This window comes from Heterodontus francisci, chromosome 41, assembly GCF_036365525.1.
Source record: "Heterodontus francisci isolate sHetFra1 chromosome 41, sHetFra1.hap1, whole genome shotgun sequence".
NCBI lineage: Eukaryota > Metazoa > Chordata > Chondrichthyes > Heterodontiformes > Heterodontidae > Heterodontus > Heterodontus francisci.
In genome coordinates, this window is record NC_090411.1 from 37,164,110 (window position 1) to 37,184,500 (window position 20,391).

A 20,391-nucleotide genomic window follows, 5' to 3' on the forward strand; every position below is an offset into this window, starting at 1 on the left:
GCTGTGAGGCTGCGGTGCTAACCACTGCGCCGCCCTAACCAGATTAGTTCCTGGGATGTGGGGGTTGTCCTATGATGGGAGGCTGAGTAAATTGGGCCTATACTCCCTGGAGTTTAGAACAGTGACAGGTGATCTCATTGAAACATACAAGATACTGAAAGGAAAACAAGAAATGCTGGAACCACTCAGCAGGTCTGGCAGCATCTGTGAAAAGAGAAGCAGAGTTAACATTTCGGGTCAGTGACCCAAAACGTTAACTCTGCTTCTCTTTTCACAGATGCTGCCAGACCTGCTGAGTGGTTCCAGCATTTCTTGTTTTTATTTCAGATTTCCAGCATCTGCAGTATTTTGCTTTTATTTAAGATACTGAAAGGGCTTGACAGGGTGGATACTGAGAGGTTGTTTCCCCTGGCTGGAAAATCTAGAACATGGGGGCACAGTCTCAGGATAAGGGGTCGATCATTTAGGACTGAAATGAGAAATATCTTCACTCAGAGGGTTGTGAATCTTTGGAATTGTTTACTCCATCGCTGAGTATATTTAAGGCTGAGATAGACAGATTATTTGTCTCTCAGGGAATCAAGAGATGCAGCCAGCTGGCAGGAAAGTGGAGTTGAGGCGGACGATCGTACTGAATGGCGGAGCAGGCTGGAAGGGCTGTAAGGTCTACTCCTGCTTCTATTTCTTCTACTTTTATCCCTGATACCATTCCAGTTCATCTCTTCTGCACCCTCTCTAAGCCTTCACATCCTTCAAAAAATGTGGTGCCCAGAATTGAACACAATACTTCAGCTGAGGCCTAATCAGTGGTTTATAAAGGTTTAGCAGAATTTCTGTCAACTCTACAACTCACTTTGGTGCAGTCAGGCAGGTTGTCCAAAATGAACTCCAAAAATGGCCACCACTTCCTTCAGCTGAACATCAGGAAGACAGAAACTGTGGTCTTTGGTGCTGATCACAAATTCCATTCCTTTGACACCTACTCCATCCCCTCTTTGGCTTCTCATTCTGACTCAACAAAACTTTGTGCAACACTTGGCATCGAGTCTGACCTGATCTATACGTCAAACCCCATATTCTGTCCAACACCAAGACTGCTTAGTTCCACCCCTGCAACATTGTCCACCTCTGTCCCTTGAGGCCCTCTACTACCAAAACCCTATATTGTCATCATCAGTCTCTTATTCCAGTGCTCCCTTAGCCTTTCTTCTGCACCATACTCCATAAACTTTGTGTCCAGTCTTGACCTGCTCATATCCTGACCTGCATTAAGCCTCACCCATGAAATCACTCGTCTTCTTGGGCTGCACTGTGCCCCAACACATTCAATTCTAAATCCTCCTCCTCGTCTTCAAGGCTTTGCTGCATCCTACTTCTGCAACCAGCTCCAGACTTCACATTCCCTCGTGCAGCCTTTGGTTTTCCCACTCTGACCTGTGTATTCCATCCTCCCCCATCCCACTATTGGCAGAGATGTGTCCTTCCCTAGGCTCTGCATTCTGACCCTGGTATATACCTTTCGCTCCTTCTCCTTGAAAAGCTTCTCAAATTCCATCTTTTCTCCCAAGCCTTCAAACACGTCCCTAAACCCTCCCTCCTAGCTCAGGGTTTCCATTCCTCTTGCTATGGCTCTGTAAAGGGCATTGGGACAATTTGCACGTTAAAGAGATTGTAGAAATGTAAGTTGTTGTTGTCATCAACATTAGAAACCATTCTGTTTGTAAGAATACTAAAATATCAGGAAGTGGAGTTTACTCCTAACCTATCTGTGGAATTCACTCCTCCGCAAAATCTTTATCTGGGACTTTTATTTTGAAATAATATATTTCGCGAGTGAAAGACATATTAATCATTCCCCTCAATTACTGTAAATATTGCCAGAAATTCCTGATAAATTGCTAATTCTTAATGCAGTGGAGTTTCAGCCTAAATTACTGAAATGCAAACCTCTGATTTGGATTTCTCCAGTTTTTCTTTCCTCTGAAGATTTAAATGTTAAGTCACTTTTTCACAGGCACCAGTAGCCTTCCGATACTTTTCTTCATGCCCTGATGAGGTTTCACAGTCAAATTTGATGAAATCCTCAACATACATCACTGCATATGTACATAGACAATCTTGCTTGATCTCACACATAATACATACTACCTCGACTACACTTCTTCACACCCGACCTCCTGTAAGGACTCCATTCCATTCTCCCAGTTTCTCCGTCTCCGACGCATCTGCTCTGATGATTCTACCTTCCATGACGGTGCTTCTGATATGACCTTTTTCCTCAACCGAGGATTTTCCCCCCACTGTGGTTGACAGGGCCCTCAACCGTGTCCGACCCATTCCCCGCACCTCTACCCTCACCCCTTCCTCTCCCTCCCAGAACCGTGACAGGGTTCCCCTAGTCCTCACTTTTCACCCCACCAGCCTCCATATCCAAAGGATCATCCTCCGCCATTTCCGCGTGATGCCACTACCAGTCGCATCTTCCCCTCCCTTCCCCTGTCAGCATTCCAAAGGGATCGTTCCCTCCGTGACACCCTGGTTCACTCCTCCATTACCCCTGCCACCTCGTCCCCGTCCCATGGCACCTTCCCCTGCAATCGCAGGAGGTGTAATACCTGCCCATTTACCTCCTCTCTCCTCACTATCCCAGGCCCCAAACACTCCTTTCAGGTGAAGCAGCGATTTACTTGTACTTCTTTCAATGTAGTATACTGTATTCGCTGCTCACAGTGTGGTCTCAACATTGGGGAGACCAAGTGCAGACTGGGTGACCGCTTTGCGGAACATCTCCGCTCAGTCCGCAAGCAGGACCCTGAGCTTCCGGTTGCTTGCCATTTCAACACTCCCCCCTGCTCTCATGCTCACATCTCTGTCCTGGGATTGCTGCAGTGTTCCAGTGAACATCAACGCAAGCTCGAGGAACAGCATCTCATTTACCGATTAGGCACACTACAGCCTGCTGGACTGAACATTGAGTTCAAAAATTTCAGAGTATGACAGCCCCCCATTTTACTTTCATTTTTAGTTATTTTTTCTTCCTTTTACATTCTTTACAATCCTTTTTTTTTGCATTTATTTCATTTCATCTTAGTTTGTTCAGTTTGCTTACCCACTGTTTTTTTTCAGGTTTGCACTTTGTTGCTGTTCAATATTCAGTGTATTTACACCTAATCTGTACTAATGCTTTGTCTTTCAACACACCATTAACATATTGTTTGCCTTTGCTCTGTGACCTTTTGGTCAGCTATGTGGCCTGGTCCAATCTAGACCTCCTTTGTTATCTCTTGCCCCACCCCCACTTCACTTGCTTATAACCTGTGACTTTTCTAATATTTGTCAGTTCCGATGAAGGGTCACTGACCCGAAACGTTAACTCTGCTTCTCTTTCCACAGATGCTGCCAGACCTGCTGAGTGGTTCCAGCATTTCTTGTTTGTATTTCAGATTTCCAGCATCCGCAGTATTTTGCTTTCATCATACATACATACTTTCCTCTTTGTCTCAGTCTCTCCTTCCTGTCCCAGCAGGGTTAACTGGACAATGATTAAGAGCAGGATTCCAGGCTGATCCTTTTCCATTCTCTAGCCCAGGAGTTAGTAACAATAGCCACAAAAAATCAGTTAGCTTAATACAGATATAGTGGCTGACACAGTAAGACCTGAGATTTCTGTCTCGGCTTCTCTGTGCTCGGGGTGTCCCTCCGGCCTGTCGGCAGTGCTCAGGAAAGAGCCTGTGCTAATCCCATCTCTTGCATTCACATTTTGTAAAATAACATCTCAAAGGAAAAACGTTCCACCTTAACTGGTTTATTATCTGTAAAATTCTGGGCTGATGAAACCTAGGGGAAAGCCTGACTGGATATTAATCCTTCTCAATAACGGCAATTGGAAGCTCCCAGTTACTCCGGCTGAGATTAGCCAGTTTAATATTGTCGTTTTAAACTTGACTAACTTCACCTGCAGCGTCAGAGTGGAGGGTTTAATGATATATGGAGCAGATAATGAAGGAAAGAATCCCTCATGATTAGATTGAATCCTTATCTGCAGTCCGTATTTGACAAGTTATACTAAAACACAGTACAGAACTGATTGGTTCATTGACATGGGATTTGGAACATCGTTCTCTTCAATCTTCATTTAAATTTTATCTCTATTCTGTAAGTTTGCTTGCGTAACTCGAGATTCTTTCAGAGGATAAACAGACAGCTAGCCCATCCCTGTCTCTCACACACTGTCACTGAACCCACATCTCCTAGAATACGAATCGAGGTGAAAAGAGAAACTGAGCAGATCCAAGAGCATCTGAAAGGGGAAAAATAAGAGTTGAAATAAACATGGACCGATCTTTTCCTGTGACAGCTGACGGACTTTGTATTTTCACCAGTTCCTGTGTTTATTTCCGTTTCCAGCTCTTGCAGTCTTTTTTTTTTACCTCGACAGGAATTGAGCTGAAACTCTCATAGTTGTGAAAGAAACTGCTTTGCCCGGGACAGCATCTGAATCTTAAATTCTTAAAGCCCAAGGTGCTCGAATGTAACCGTGCTCCTTGATACGTGTCGTTAATGCGGCCGAGTTGATCCCAGGGGCGTGTGTGGGGTTGGCCGAGAGTCGCTGAACATCAAAGAAGAAATGGATGCGGGAACGTACTGTCTTTTTAAAATGCAGAGTGAGCGAGAATCAGTAAATAGAACACGTTATTATAATGAGTTTTGGAATTGTTTGACAGTCGGTTGGTGACTCCTGCTGGACATGTGTGTACAGACATTGGACGAGGACGGGTTCAGTTTTCTCCCTCAATGTCTACACATGAAAAATAACATCTTGGGGAAGTTAGAAGACAGCAGCCGGCGCCCAAGCAGTCTCACTGGGCAAGCATCAGGAGAGGGGGTGGGGGGGAACACATTCACACAAAGCCTCTGCCACAGTACATTTTAAAAAAATATTCATTCATGGGGATGTGGACGTCGCTGGCCAGGTCAGTATTTATTGCCCATCCCTAATTGCCGTTGAGAAGTTGATGGAGAGCTGCCTTGAACCGCTGCAGTCCATGTGGGGTAGGTACACCCACAGTGCTGTTAGGAAGGGAGTTCCAGGATTTTGACCCAGCGACAGTGAAGGAATGGCGATATAGTTCCAAGTCAGGATGATGTGTGACTTGGGGGAACTTGCAGGTGGTGGTGTTCCCATGCATTTGCAGCCCTTGTCCTTCTGGTTGGTAGAGGTCGTGGGTTTGGAAGGTGCTGTCTAAGGAGCCTTTCTTGTCGATGGTACACACTGCTGCCACTGTGCGTCAGTGGTGGAAGGAATGAATGTTTGTTTGTGGATAGGGTGCCAATCAAGCGGGCTGCTTTGTCCTGGATGGTGTCGAGCTTCTTGAATGTTGTTGGAGCTGCACCCATCCAGGCAAGTGGAGAGTATTCCATCACACTCCTGACTTGTGCCTTGTAGATGGTGGACAGGCTTTGGGGAGTCAGGAGGTGAGTTACTCTCCTCAGGATTCCTAGCCTCTGACCTGCTCTTGTAGTCACGGTATTTATATGGCTACTCCAGTTCAGTTTCTGGTCAATGGTAGCCCCTAGGATGTTGATGGTGGGGGATTCAGTGATGGTAATGCCGTTGAATGTCAAGGGGAGATGGTTAGATACTCTCTTGTTGGAGATGGTCATTGCCTGCCACTTGTGTGGTGCGAATGTTACTTGCCACTTATCAGCCCAGCCTGGATATTGTCCAGGTCTTGCTGCATTTCTACACGGACTGCTTCAATATCTGAGGAGTCGCGAATGGTGCTGAACATTGTGCAATCATCAGCGAACATCCCCACTTCTGACCTTATGATTGAAGGAAGGTCATTGATGAAGCAGCTGAAGATGGTTGGGCCTTGGACTACCCTGAGGAACACCTGCAGTGATGTCCTGGAGTTCAGGTGATTGACCTCCAACAACCACAACCATCTTCCTTTGCGCTAGATATGACTGCAACCAGCGGAGAGTTTTCCCCCTGATTCCTGTTGACTCCAGTTTTGCTAGGGCTCCTTAATGCCATACTCAGTCAAATGCTGCCTTGATGTCAAGGGCAGTCACTCTCACCTCACCTCTTGAGTTCAGCTCTTTTGTCCAAGGCTGTAATGAGGTCAGGAGCTGATTGGCCCTGGCAGAACCCAAACTGAGCTAAGCAAGTGCCGCTTGATGGCACTGTTGATGACACCTTCCATCACTTTACTGATGATTGAGAGTAGGCTGATGGGGCGGTAATTGGCCAGGTTGGACTTGTCCTGCTTTTTGTGTACAGGACATACTTGGGCAATTTTCCACATTGCAGGGTAGATGCCAGTGTTGTAGCTGTACTGCAACAGCTTGGGTAAGGGCCCAGTAAGATCTGGAGGACAGGTCTTCAGTACTATTGCCAGAATATTGTCTGGGCCATAGCCTTTGCAGTATCCAGTGCCTTCAGTCGTTTCTTGATATCATGGGGAGTGAATCGAATTGACTGAAGTCTGGCATCTGTGATGCTGTTGACTTCAGGAGGAGGTCGAGATGGATCATCAACTCGGCACTTCTGGTTGAAGATTATTGAAAATGCTTCTGCCTTATCTTTCGCACTGATTTGCTGGGCTCCCCCATCATTGAGAAAGGGGATATTTATGGAGCCGCCTCCTTAGTTGTTTAATTATCCACCACCATTCATGGCTGGTTGTGGCAGGACTGCAGAGCTTAGATCTGATCCATTGGTTATAGGATCGCTTAGTTCTGTCTGTCGCATGCTGCTTACGCAGTTTGGCATGCAAGTAGTCCTGTGTTGTAGCTTCACCAGGTTGACTCCTCATTTTGAGGTATGCCTGGTGCTGCTCCTGGCATGCCCTCCTGCACTCTTCATTGAACCAGGGTTGGTCTCCTGGCTTGATGGTAATGGTAGAGTGGGGGATATGCTGGGCCATGAGGTTACAGATTGTGGTTGAGTACAATTCTGCTGCTGCTGATGGCCCACAGCGCCTCATGGATACCCAGTTTTGCATTGCTAGATCATTTAGCACGGTGGTAGTGCCACACAACACGAGGGATGGTATCCTCAATGTGAAGGCGGGACTTCGTCTCCACAAGGACGATGCGGTGGTCACTCCTATCAATACTGTCATGGACAAATGCATCTGCGACAGGCAGATTGGTGAGGACGAGGTCAAGTATGTTTATCCCTCTTGTTGGTTCCCTCACCACCTGCCACATACCCAGTCTACCAGCTATGTCCTTTTAGGGCTCGGTCAGTAATGGTGCTACCAAGCCACTCTTGGTGATGGATATTGAAGTCCCCCACACAGAGTACATTCTGCGCCCTTGCCACCCTCAGTGCTTCCTCAAAGTGGTGTTCAACATGGAGGAGTACTGATTCATTAGCTGAGGGAGGGCAGTAGGTAATCAGCAGGAGGTTTCCTTGCCCATTTTTGACCTGATGCCGTGAGACCTCATGGGGTCCGGAGTCAATGTTGAGGACTCCCAGGGCAAATCCCTCCCGACTGTATACCACTGTGCAACCACCTCTGGTGGATCTGTCTTGCCGGTGGGACTGGACACACCCGGGGATGGTGATGGCAGTGTCTGAGACATTGTAAGGTATGATTCCGTGAGTATGACTTTGTCCGGCTGTTGTTTGACTAGTCTGTGGGACAGCTCTCCCAACTTTGGCACAAGTCCCCAGATATTAGTAAGGAGGACTTTGCAGGGGCGATAGGGATGGGTTTGCCAATTTCATTTCTGGTGCCTATGTCACTACTGGGTGGTCCATCTGGTTTCACTTTTTATTGACTTCGTAGCGGTTAGATACAAAAGAGTGGATTGCTAGGCCAGTTCAGAGGGTATTTAGGAGTCGACCACATTGCTGTGGATCTGGAGCCACATGTAGGCCAGACCAGGTAAGGACAGCAGATTTCCTTCCCTAAAAGGCATGAGTGAACCAGATATGTTTTTTTTTACAACAATCAGCAGTGTTTTCATGGCCATCATTAGACTAGCTTTTAATTCCAGATTTATTAATTAAATTCAAATTCCACCTTCTGCTGTGGTGGGATTCGGACCCATGTCCCCAGAGCAATAAAAGCAAAATACTGCGGATGCTGGAAATCTGTGTATTCACACCTAATCTGTACTAATGCTTTGTCTTTCAACACACCATTAACATATTGTTTGCCTTTGCTCCGTGACCTTTTGGTCAGCTATGTGGCCTGGTCCAATCTGCACCTTCTCCTTTGTTATCTCTTGCCCCACCCCCACCTCATTTGCTTGTCATCTGTGACTTTTCTAATATTTGTCAGTTCCGAAGAAGGGTCACTGACCCGAAACGTTAACTCTGCTTCTCTTTCCACAGATGCTGCCAGACCTGCTGAGTGATTCCAGCATTTCTTGTTTTTGTTCCCCAGAGCAATACCTGGGTCTCTGGGTTAGCAGTCCAGTGACAATACCACTGTGCCACTGCCTCCCTGTTGCCTCTGTATTGGAGAAACAAAATAAAACCATATCTGGACAACACAATCTGATGACATTGATATGTGGGGGCGGAAGATGTTGGTATGGTTCTTAATGAATACTTTGCGCCTGTCTTCTCAAAAGAGGGGGACGATGCAGATATTGCAGTTAAGGAGGAGGAGTATTGGATGTGATAAACATAGGGAGAGAGGAAGTATTAATGGGATTAGCATCCTTGAAAGTTGATAAATCACCAGGGCCTGATGAAATGTACCCCAGGCTGTTAAAGGAAGCAAGAGAGGAACTAGCAGAATGTCAGACCATCATTTTCCAGTCCTCACTGGATACAGGTGTGGTATTGGAGGATTGGAGGACTGCTAACGTTGTACCTTTGTTTAAAAAGGGAGCGATGGATAAACCAAATAACTACAGGCCAGTCAGTCTAACCTCAGTAGTGGGCAAATGATTGGCATCTATTCTGAGAGACAGGATAAACTGTCACTTAGAAAGGCACAGGTTAATCAAGGATAGTCAGCATGGATTTGTTAAGGGACGATCTTGTTTGACCAACTTGATTGAATTTTTTGAAGAAGCAACAAGGAAGATAGATGAGGGTAGTGCAGTTGATGTGGTCGACGTGAATTTTAGCAAGGCTTTTGACGAGGTCCCACATGGCAGACTGGTTAAAAATATTAAATCCCATGGGATCCAGGGAAATGCAGCAAGGTGGATACAAAATTGGCTCAGTGGCAGGAAACAAAGGGCAATTGTTGACAGATGTTTTAGCGACTGGCGGGCTGTTTCCAGTGGCGTTCTGCAGGGCTCAGTACTGGGTCCCCTGCTTTTTGTGGTATATATTAACGATTTGCACGTGAATGTAGGGGGCATGATCAAGAAGTTTGCAGACGACACAAAGATTGGCCATGTGGTAGATAGCGAGGAGGATAGCTGTAGGCTGCAGGAAGATATTGATGGTCAGGTCAGATGGGCAGAAAAGTGGCAAATGGAATTCAACCTGGAGAAGTGTGAGGCGATACATTTGGGGAGGTCAAACAAGGCAAAGGAATACACGATTAATGGGAGAATACTAAGAAGTGTAGATGAAGTGAGAGACCTTGGAGTGAATGTCCACAGATCCCTGAAGGTAGCAGGACAGGTCGATAAGGTGGTTAAGAAGGCATATGGAATCCTTTCTTTATTAGCCGAGGTATAGCATATAAGAGCAGGGAGGTTATGCTGGAACTGTATAACTAATTGGTTCGGCCACAACTTGAGTACTGTGTGCAGTTCTGGTCACCTCATTACTGAAAGGATATATTTGCACTAGAGAGGGTACAGAGGGGTTTTGAGGATGTTGCCAGGACTAAAAAAAATGCAGCTATGAGGAAAGATTGGATAGGCTGGGGTTGTTCTCCTTGGAACAGAGAAGGCTGAGGGGAGATCTGATTGAAATGTACAAAATTTTGAGGGGCCTAGATAGAGTGGAGGTGACAGGTCTATTCACCTTAGCAGAGAGGTCAGTGACGAGGGGGCAGAGATTTAAAGTGATTGGTAGAAAAATTAGAGTGGAAATGAGGAAAAGCTTTATCACCCAGAGGGTGGTGGGGGTCTGGAACTCACTGCCTGAAAGGGTAGTTGAGGCAGAAACCCTCAACTCATTCAAAAGGAGTCTGGATATGCACCTCGAATGCCGTAATCTGCAGGGCTACGGACCAAATGCTGGAAGGTGGGATTAGAATAGGTGGATAGTTTTTTGGCTGGCACAGACACGATGGGCCAAGTGGCCTCTTTCTGTGCCTTAAACTGTCTGTGATTCTTTGATACCCCCACAACCTCTGAGAGATTACAGAGTGCTTATCTTCCCTTCTCTAACAGACAAACCCTTGTACCACAGCACACACTATTTATAAAACGTTTCTTTAATTTCCTTACCTTGAGTATCGATGATTCCCGGAGGCATTCCAGAGTTCCAAACAATGAAACTGTTTTTAAAAAAAGAACATAATGTAACGTTAGATGGAGGGAAATCTTCACTCTAGTTCCCTTTTCCATTGGAGCTTCACTGTTAGCATTCTCCACTTAATGTGTCCGAGGCAAAGGACTGTACTTTGAACCACTCAGAGCAGTTTATGTATCAAAAGATCCTTTCTTCTAACCTTTGAATTGCTGAGCTAGTGAAATGCAAATGTATCTTTGTGCCTGAGCAATAAATGATTGTTGAAGATTGCACTGCATGGAATTTGGAATTCTGATCAACGTAGCCTGCTTTAACAAGCAGTGTTCTGCTTGGATGATTTTATTTCATTTATATTGTTAAAATCTCTCTAATGATCAGTGTCTGCCAAATCTTCAGTCATTTACTGCTCAGAGAGATTATTCACACTGCTGTTGTGATCAGGCTTCTATTCATTTCTTGTTCAAAGTGTGCTATTTATGCACAAATAGCACACTTTGAAGATTTCTACGTTCTAAAGTGCTGCTAATAGGTTCTGCCTTATTACCTGTTTCAGAAATGTCTCAAAATGCTTCACAAATAGCATGTTATTTTGATGTGCATGGACTGTTGCTATGTAGGCAAATGTGACAGCCATTTTGAACACGAGCCCACTAATGATTTAAGGGAAATGTAGAAACTGTTTTTGATAGGTAAAGGAGGAATGTTGACCAGGGCTCTGGGCTGGCTCTTCAGATTGACAATTAATTTTCAATTTCATTTAAGAACTTAGTTGAATTTATGGCAATGGCAGTGTCGTCATTGAACATACATCGTGAATAGAGAAAGATACACAACAGGGAAAAAAACACTTAATCGAATAAAACTTTTCACTGTGTATCTAACCATGTCTTTTATTTATTTGTTCGTGGGATGTGGGTGTCGCTGGCTAGGCCAGCATTTATTGCACATCCCTAATTGCCCTTGAGAAGGTGGTGGTGAGCTGCCTTGAACCGCTGAAGTCCTTGGGGTGTAGGCACACCAATAGAATGAGAGTCTGAGACTGGTATCTACAGTATAATGGTGTAAAGAGAGCATTAAGAGCCCTGGAAGCGGGAACCTGTTTACCCTCTTGCTTGTGGACCTATTCCCCCCCATCCCAACATGAGCCAAGGTCTAGCAGTAATCACAGTAGCAATGTTTTTGAAGTACATATTCACGAATAAATGCTGAAACAATGTGAAAACAGGATACAAGTGGTACCGGTTACTTGAATGTTCATTCTATTGCTGGTTCAACTGAGAACATGGACTGTGTGCAGAACATCATATCAGGAAGTTGTCTATCTTGTCAACTTTTGCCATCTCCAGTCTTCCTCCCCTCTCCTTTGCCTGGCTCCTGAAAGAGACAGCATGAATCAAATAGACTCTATTTTCAATTTCTTTTAGTGAAGAAATCACATCACCTTGAAGAGTGAGAAAGTACTTGAGAAATCTACTTAAATAGAATTTCCATTTGCCTAATATGCAATGCACATTCTCTTCCTACCACCGCCCCCCCTCTCTCACCACTCACTACCCTACCCCGGTACAGTACTGGAAAGCTGCTCACTGCTTGTCTGACGAGGATCGCTGTACCTTCAGGATTATTGAATGTTTTGTTCGAGAAATGGGCAATTTGGTCCTTCAAGTCCACAACAGTTTTTTTATCTCCAAATGAGCCATTTCGTCTAATCCCCTTCCCTGATTGTTTCTTGTACCCTTCAAATACCTCTTACAGGCAAATAAAAAGTTCCCCTTTATAGTTTTTTCTGGAATCTACTTCAGTAATGTTAAGCAGAGAATTCTGTATTCTAATCACTGTCTGTATAAAGTAAATCAGAATCTTAGCCCCCAGTGATCCTTCCAGCTCCCATCGATCATACTACTCAGTCATCAACAGAGCCCTGCAACATGCTGGAGTCAGTTTGCCATATAGGAGCCACTTGGTTGAAATCTCCCATCATATGGTGTGTCATTTTGGAGCTAAGCTGAATCCAAGAGACTCAATGGCCTTGCCCCCCACAGAAGGTAGTAATTCGTTGACCATTAGCTTACAAACACAGCTTTTACCCTAGCTAGACTGATAGCAGGTGTCAGGTTGGGTTAAAATACACAATTCTGGAAAATATTTGTTTATTGGTAATGGTCCTTTACTGATCACATCTGTCTCTAAGGAATGTGTGAGATCTGTGTGTCCCAAAGGTCCTCTGCTATAAATGTGGTATTTATCCTGCAACAGGGATGGGCAACAAACACTGGCCTTGCTAGTAATGCCCACATCCCATGAAACAAATTTTTAAAAAAAAGTTATGTCTTTGCAGATACAAATTGTGCAGTAATTGCATCTGATAATGTCAGCATTTTCTATTTTGCAGGTTTTATCAGGACGGTTGTTTCAGGCTCATAGCTTTCCCAATGGACCCTGGAGATCTGTTAGCACAATGTTTAAGGTAACATGTCTGTACATAGTATAAAGTTCTCTTGCGACAAAATGATTCTTGTAACTTTGCAGTAATAACATCTCATTTTTAATGCAGTGCAGATATCAGCACTTGATAGCTAATTTTTTTTATATTTGCTCATGGGATGTGGGCATTACTGGCAAGGTATTGCCCATCCCTAATTGCCCTTGAAAAGGTGGTGGTGAGCTGCCTTCTTGAACCGCTGCAGTCCTTGTGGGGCAGGTCCACCCACAGTGCTGTTAGCGAGGGAGTTTCAGGATTTTGGCACAGCGATGATGAAGGAACAGTGATCGACTGGGCGGGGTGTTCCTTTGTTGTTTCTGGTGCCGATGCCAGGTGGTTCGTCCGGTTTTATTTTCCTTTGAGTTTTCCGTAGCAGTTTGATCCAAGTGAGTGGCTTGCCAGGCCATTTCAGAGGACAGTTAAGAGTCAGCCACATTGCTGAGAGTCTGGAGTCACAGATGGACCAGATCAGGTAAGGCTGGCAGATTTCCTTCCCTGAAGGACATTAGTGAACCAGATGGGTTTTTTACGACAATCTGGTAGTTTCATGATCATTACTGTTACAAGCTTTTTATTCCATAGAACTATAGAAAAATTATGGCACAGAAGGAGGCCACTCAGCCTGTCGTGTTCGTGCCGGCTGAGAAAACTAGCCGCCCAGTCTAACCCTACCTTCCAGCACTGGTCCATAGCCTTGCTGGTTACAGCGCTTCAGATGCATGTCCAGGTACCTTTTAAAAAGAATTGAGAGTTTCTGCCTCCACCACCATTCCTGGCAGTGAATTCCAGACACCTACCACCCTCTGGGTGAAAAAGTCTTTCCTCATGTTCCCTCTAATCCTTCTACCAATCACCTTAAATCTGTGCCCCCTGGTAATTAAGGACATAAGAAATAGGAGCAGGAGTAGGCCATTCAGCCCCTCAAGCCTGCCCCACCATTCAATAAGATCATGGCTGATCTGTCCCAGGCCTCAACTCTTTCGGGCCTGCTCCGCATAACTCTCGATTCCCTGAGATTTCAAAAATCTATCTATCTCCTCCTTTAAATACATTTAGTAACCTAGCCTCCACAACTCTCTGAGGTAGAGAATTCTAGAGAGTCACCACCTTCTGAGAGAAGAAATTCTTTTGCATCTCAGTTTTAAATGTGTGACCCCTTATTCTGTAACTATGTCCCCTAGTTCGAGATTCCCCCACCAGTGGAAACATATTCTCAACATCTACCCTGTCAAGCCCTCTTAGAATCTTATATGTTTCAATAAGATCACTTCTCGTTCTTCTAAACTCCAATGAATAAAGGCCTAACCTGTTTAGCCGTTCTTGATAAGACAACTCCTTCATCCCAGGAATCAGCCTAGTGAACCTCTTCTGAACTGCCTCTAATGCCAGTATATCCTTCCTTAAATACGGGGACCAAAACTGTACGTAGTACTCCAGGTGTGGCCTCACCAACACCCTGTACAGTTGTAACAAGACTTCCCTATTTTTAAACTCCAACCCCTTAGCAATAAAGGCCAGAATTCCATTTGCCTTCCTAATGACTTGCTGCACCTGCATGCTAACGTTTTGTGTTTCATGTACAAGAACACCCAGATCCCTCTGCACTGCAGTATTTTGTAGTCTAACTCCATCTAAATAATAATCTGCCTTTTTATTCTTCCTACCACAGTGGATGACCTCACACTTGCCCAGGCTAGGAATTCTGTGGCGAGTAACTCACCTCCTGACTCCCCAAAGACTGTCCCCCATCTACAAGGCACAAGTCAGGAGTGTGATGGAATACTCTCCACTTGCCTGGATGGGTGCAGCTCCAACAACACTCAAGAAGCTCGACACCATCCAGCACAAAGCAGCCCACTTGATTGACACCCCATCTATATTCACTCCCTCCACCACTGACACACAGTGGCAGCAGTGTGTACCATCTACAAGAAGCACTGCAGCAACGCACCTAGGCTCCTTAGACAGCACCTTCCAAACCTGCGACCTCTATCAACTAGAAGGACAAGGGCAGCAAATGCATGGGAACACCAGCACCTGCAAGTTCCCCTCCAAGTAACACACCATCCTGACTTGGAACTATATCGCCGTTCCTTCACTGTCGCTGGGTCAAAATCCTGGAACTCCCTTCCTAACAGCACTGTCTGTATACTTACCCCAAATGGACTGCAGCGGTTCAAGAAGGCAGCTCACCACCACCTTCTCAAGGGCAATTAGGGATGGGCAATAAATGCTGGCCTGGCCAGTAACGCCCACATCCCATGAATGAATTAAAAAAAAGAAAAAAAAAATTGAACTCCATTAGCCAAGTTTTTGCCCATTCACTTAACCTATCTATATCCCTTTGCAGATTCTTTGTGTCCTCATCACAAAATGCCTTCCCACCTATTTTTATATCGTCAGCACATTTGGATACACTACACTCTGTCCCTACCTCCAAGTCATTAATATAGATAGTAAATAGTTGAGGCCCTAGGACCGATTCTTGTGGCATCCCACTAGTTAAGGCTTTCCAACCTGAAAAAGACCCATTAATCCCAACTCTCTGCCTTCTGCGTGTTGGCCAATCCTCAATCCATGCCAACACATTACCCCCAATACCCTGAGCTCTTATTTTTTGTAGTAAACTTCTATGTGGCACCTTATCGAACGCCTTTTGAAAATCCAAATACACTACATCTACCGGTTCCTGATAGATCTCTCTGCTAGGGGGAAACAGGTCCTTCCTGTCTACTCTATCTAGCCCCCTCATAATTTTGTATACCTCAAATAAGTAACCCCTCAGCCTCCTCTGCTGTAAGGAAAATAGCCTATCCAATCTTTCCTCAAAACTGCAACTTCCGAGCTCTGACAACATTCTTATAAATCTCCTCTGTACTCTCTCCAGAACAATTATGTCCTTTCTGTACTGTGGTGACCAGAACTGTACGCAATACTCCAGCTTTGGCCAAACCAGTGTTTTATACAGTTCCAGCATTACATCCCTGCTTTTGTATTCTGTACCTCACCCAATAAAGGAAAGCATTCCATATGCCTTCTTCGTCACTCTATCTACCTGTCCTGCCACCATCCAGGGACCTGTGGACATGCACTTCAAGATCTCTCACTTCTTCCATCCCTCAATATCCTCCCGTTTATTATGTATTGCCTCGCTTTATTTGCAATAAACGGGATTCCAAATTTATTAATTAATTGAATTTAAATCCCCCAGCTGCTGTGGTGGGATTTGAACTCGTATCACTGGAGTATTAGTCCAGGCATCTAGATTAGTAGCCCGGTAACATGACTACTATACTACTGTGCCCATGACCGGGCTACCTTTACTGTAATGTATCATAATGCTAGGGTCTCCCAATGATTCAGCTGGTAAAGGCAACAAATGACCAAGTCATACAGAACAAGATCCCAAGTTGCATCCTGGTCTGTGTTATGTCGGTTGATTTCAGCCAGGGCAGCAGTGGGGATGCTACAGTTGGCTTCAGTGTCCCAGAATAGTGAGATCAACCATAGTTTGCCCTCCTGATTACAATCCAGGGCCCCCTGCTGGAGTGTGCTGTGCTTGTACTGAATCAGGCCTGGATATGCTGGCATCTGTGATTGAATAAAAACAAAAAGTGCTGGAAATACACAGCAGGTCTGGCAACATTTGTGGAGAGAGAAACAGAGTTAACGTTTCAGGTCTATGACCTTTTAGCAGAACTCTGAATAGCTTGACAACATTCATTGTCTTTGCATGGAGACCAGAGCAGCAGCAGGCAGACCTGGGAAGAGGCTGATCCGGAGCGGGACCTGAAAAGGAGAGAGCAGGGCTCGAGGCCCTTACTTACCTGGAGACCGGAGTGGTGGCAGGTGGACCTGGGAAGGGGCTGATCCGGAGCTGGACCTGAAAAGGAGAGAGCAGGGCTCGAGGCCCTTACTTATCTGGAAACCGGAGCGGTGGCAGGTGGACCTGGGAGGAGGCTGATCCAGAGCGGGACCTGAAAAGGAGAGAGCAGGGCTCGAGGCCCTTACTTACCTGGAGACCGGAGCGGTGGCAGGTGGACCTGGGAAGGGGCTGATCCGGAGCTGGACCTGAAAAGGAGAGAGCAGGGCTCGAGGCCCTTACTTACCTGGAGACCGGAGCGGTGGCAGGTGGACCTGGGAGGAGGCTGATCCAGAGCGGGACCTGAAAAGGAGAGAGCAGGGCTCGAGGCCCTTACTTACCTGGAGACCGGAGCGGTGGCAGGTGGACCTGGGAGGAGGCTGATCCAGAGCGGGACCTGAAAAGGAGAGAGCAGGGCTCGAGGCCCTTACTTAGCTGGAGACCGTGGCGGCGGCAGGCTCTCTCGCTCTGTCTGTGTCTCCACGCACTGAGATTCAACAGAGGGAAAAAAAGACTTGCAGTGACATCACGGGAAATCTGTAAGCTGATTGTTTGGGTAAGTAACAGCTGTTAGTGCATTTAAATAGCTTAAAAAAATAAGGGGAAAGTTTTTTTTGGAAAAAACCCCTCAAAGCCTACCGTATGGGCGGCACAGTGACGCAGTGGTTAGCACCGCAGCCTCACAGCTCCAGGGACCCGGGTTCGATTCTGGGTACTGCCTGTGTGGAGTTTGCAAGTTCTCCCTGTGTCTGCGTGGGTTTCCGCCGGGTGCTCCGGTATCCTCCCACATCCAAAGACTTGCAGGTGATAGGTAAATTGGCCGTTGTGAATTGCCCCTAGTGTAGGGAGGTGATGGGGAATATGGGATTACTGTGGGGTTAGTATAAATGGGTGGTTGTTGGTCGGCACAGACTCGGTGGGCTGAAGGGCCTGTTTCAGCGCTGTATCACTAAATAAAAATAAAATAAATAAGTGATAAGGTAAGTTGTACTAAAGTGTGTTTTTTTTAAGTTAGTGTAATTTATTAAGGACGAGATTGTAGTGGGTAGTGTTTGGAGTAGAACAAGGCCCCTACTGTAAGTCGTATTTTTTTAATTAAAGGGAGTAACTAAGTAATCTAAAGGTAAGACATGGCAGGAGAGCTCGCACCCGTGATCTGCTCCTCCTGCGCTATGTGAGAAATCAGGGATGCTTCCAGTGTCCTTGACGACCATGTGTGCAGGAAGTGTATCCATCTGCAGCTGCTAGCTACCTGCATTACGGAGCTGGAGCTGCGGGTGGATTCACTGTGAAGCATCCACAATGCTGAGGACGTGGATAGCACGTTTAGCGAGATGGTCACACCACAGGTAATGGCTGCACAGGCAGTAAAGGGATAGGTGACCACCAGGCAGAGTAGTAGGCGCAGGCAGGTAGTGCAGGAGTTTCCTGTGGCCATCCCCCTTTCAAACAGATATACCGCCTTGGATACTGTTGGGGAGAGATGACTTCCCAGGGGAAAGCAGCAACAGTCAAGTTCATGGCACCACGGATGGCTCTGCTGCACAGCAGGGGAGAAAGAAGACTGGGAGAGCCATAGTGACAGAAGATTTAATTGTAAGGGGAACAGAGGCGTTTCTGTGGCTGCAAATGAGACTCCAGGATGGTATGTTGCCTCCCTGGTGCTAGGGTCAAGGATGTCTCGGAGCGGCTGCAGGACATTCTGAAGGGGGAGGGTGAACAGCCAGTGGTTGTGATACATGTCGGTACCAACGACATAGGTAGAAAAAGGGATAAGGTCCTGCAAGATGAATTTAAGGTGTTAGGAGCTAAATTAAAAAGCAGGACCTCAAAGGTAGTAATCCCAGGATTACTTCCTGTGCCATGTGTTAGTGAGTATAGGAACAGGAGAATAGACCAGATGAACACATGGCTGGAGAAATGGTGCAGGAGGGAGGGATTTAGATTCCTGGGACATCGGGATCGGTTTTGGGGAAGGTGGTACCTGTACAAGTGAGACGGGTTACACCCAGGTAGGACCAGAACCGATCTCCTCACGGCCGTTTGCTAGTGCTGTTGGGGAGGATTTAAACTAGAATGGGAACCTGAGCGGGGAGACTGAGGAGGAAACAAGGATAGAAATGAAACACAGGAAACAAAAAGGCAAAAGTGGAAGGCATAGAAATCAAGGGCAAGGAACAAATAGGGCCATAGTGCAAAATAATGCTAAGATGTTAAAAAGAGAAGCCTAAAAGCATTGTGTCTCAATGTGCAGAGTATTTGCAATAAGGTAGGCGAATTAAGCGCACAAATAGTTGTAAATGGATATGATATAGTTGTGACTACGGAGACATGGCCGCAGAGTGACCAAGAATGAGAACTGAACATCCAAGGGTATTCAATATTTAGGAAGGACAGGCAAAAAGGGAAAGGAAGTGGAGTAGCGTTGTTAGTAGAAGAGGAAATCAATATAATAGTGAGGAAGGATATTAGCTCAGAGAATCCTGATGTGGAATCAGTATGGGTGGAGCTAAGAAACGCCAAGGAACAGAAAACGTTGGTGGGGATTGTATATAGACCCCCAAACAGCAGTGGTGAATGTAGATGGTGGCATTAAACAGGAAATTAAAGGCGCGTGCAACAAGGTTGCAACTGTAATTATGGGTGATTTTAATCTACATATAGATTGGGCATACCAAATTAGCAATAATACTGTAGAGGAGAAATTCCTGGAGTGCGAACATGATGGTTTTTTGGACCAATGCATTGAGGAACCAACTAGAGAATAGGCCATCCTACACTGAGTATTGTGTAATGAGAAAGGATTAGTTAACAATCTTGTTGTGCGGGGTCCCTTGGTGATGAGCGACCATAATATGATCGAGTTCTCCATTAAGATGGAGAGTGAGAGACTTGATTCCGAGACTAAGGTCCTGAATCTAAATAAAGGAAACTATGAAGGTATGAGGCGTGAGTTGGCTATGATAGATTGGGGAATGTTACTTAAAGGGTTGACAGTGGATAGGCAAAGGCCTGGATGAACAACAACAATTGTTCATTCCTGTCTGGCGCAAAAATAAAACTGGAAGGGTGGCTCAACCGTGGCTTACAAAAGAAATTAGAAATAGTATTAGATCCAAGGAGGAGAAATATAAAATGGCCAGAACAAGCAGCAAACCTGAGGATTGGGAGCAGTTTAGAATTCAGCAAAGGGGACAAAGGGATTGATTAAGCAGGGGAAAATAGAGTATGAGAGTAAGCTTGCAGAGAACATAAAAACTGACTGTAAAAGCTTCTATAGATATGTGAAAAGAAAAACATAAGTCAAGACAAATGTGGGTCCTTTACAGTCAGAAACGGGGGAATTTATAATGGGGATCAAAGAAATGGCAGACCAATTAAATACATACTTTGGTTCCATCTTCACAAAGGAGGACACAAATTACCTCCCAGAACTGTTGGGGAATATAGGGTCTAGTGAGAAGGAGGAACTGTATGAAATCAGTACTAGTAGGGAAATGGTGTTCGGGAAATTGATGCAATTGAAGGCCGATAAATCCCCAGGGCCTGATAATCTACATCCCAGAGTACTTACGGAAATGGCCCCAGAAACAGTAGATGCATTGCTGGTCATTTTTCAAAATTCTATAGACTCTGGAA

General features: G+C 45.5%; 2 protein-coding genes and 1 long non-coding RNA gene across 18 annotated transcripts in view; 2 read left to right on the plus strand and 1 right to left on the minus strand.

The window, feature by feature from the left end:
- Positions 1-10,576, minus strand: part of sacs2 (sacsin molecular chaperone 2) — a 171,903-nt gene extending 161,327 nt beyond the window's left edge. For 12 of the 14 annotated variants that reach the window (XM_068019872.1, XM_068019871.1, XM_068019863.1 and 9 more), the window contains exon 1: positions 10,384-10,576. Coding sequence is in view for 8 of the 14 variants with exons in the window: in XM_068019863.1 (XP_067875964.1) it covers positions 10,384-10,411 (28 nt within the window). In the remaining 6 variants the exon portion in view is untranslated. The remainder of the gene's footprint in view (positions 1-10,383) is intronic. The other 2 variants (XM_068019865.1, XM_068019860.1) reach the window with 1 other exon arrangement.
- The window catches only part of LOC137353506 (uncharacterized), a 691,250-nt gene that overhangs the window by 345,156 nt on the left and 325,703 nt on the right, over positions 1-20,391 (plus strand). The window lies entirely within an intron of this gene.
- LOC137353502 (branched-chain-amino-acid aminotransferase, cytosolic-like) overlaps positions 1-20,391 on the plus strand; it is a 67,154-nt gene that overhangs the window by 27,199 nt on the left and 19,564 nt on the right. For 2 of the 3 annotated variants that reach the window (XM_068019876.1, XM_068019875.1), the window contains exon 2: positions 12,801-12,875. In XM_068019876.1, coding sequence (XP_067875977.1) covers positions 12,801-12,875 — 75 coding nt within the window. Of the gene's footprint in view, positions 1-4,468; positions 4,665-12,800; positions 12,876-20,391 lie in introns of those variants that run through there. The other variant, XM_068019877.1, reaches the window with a different exon arrangement.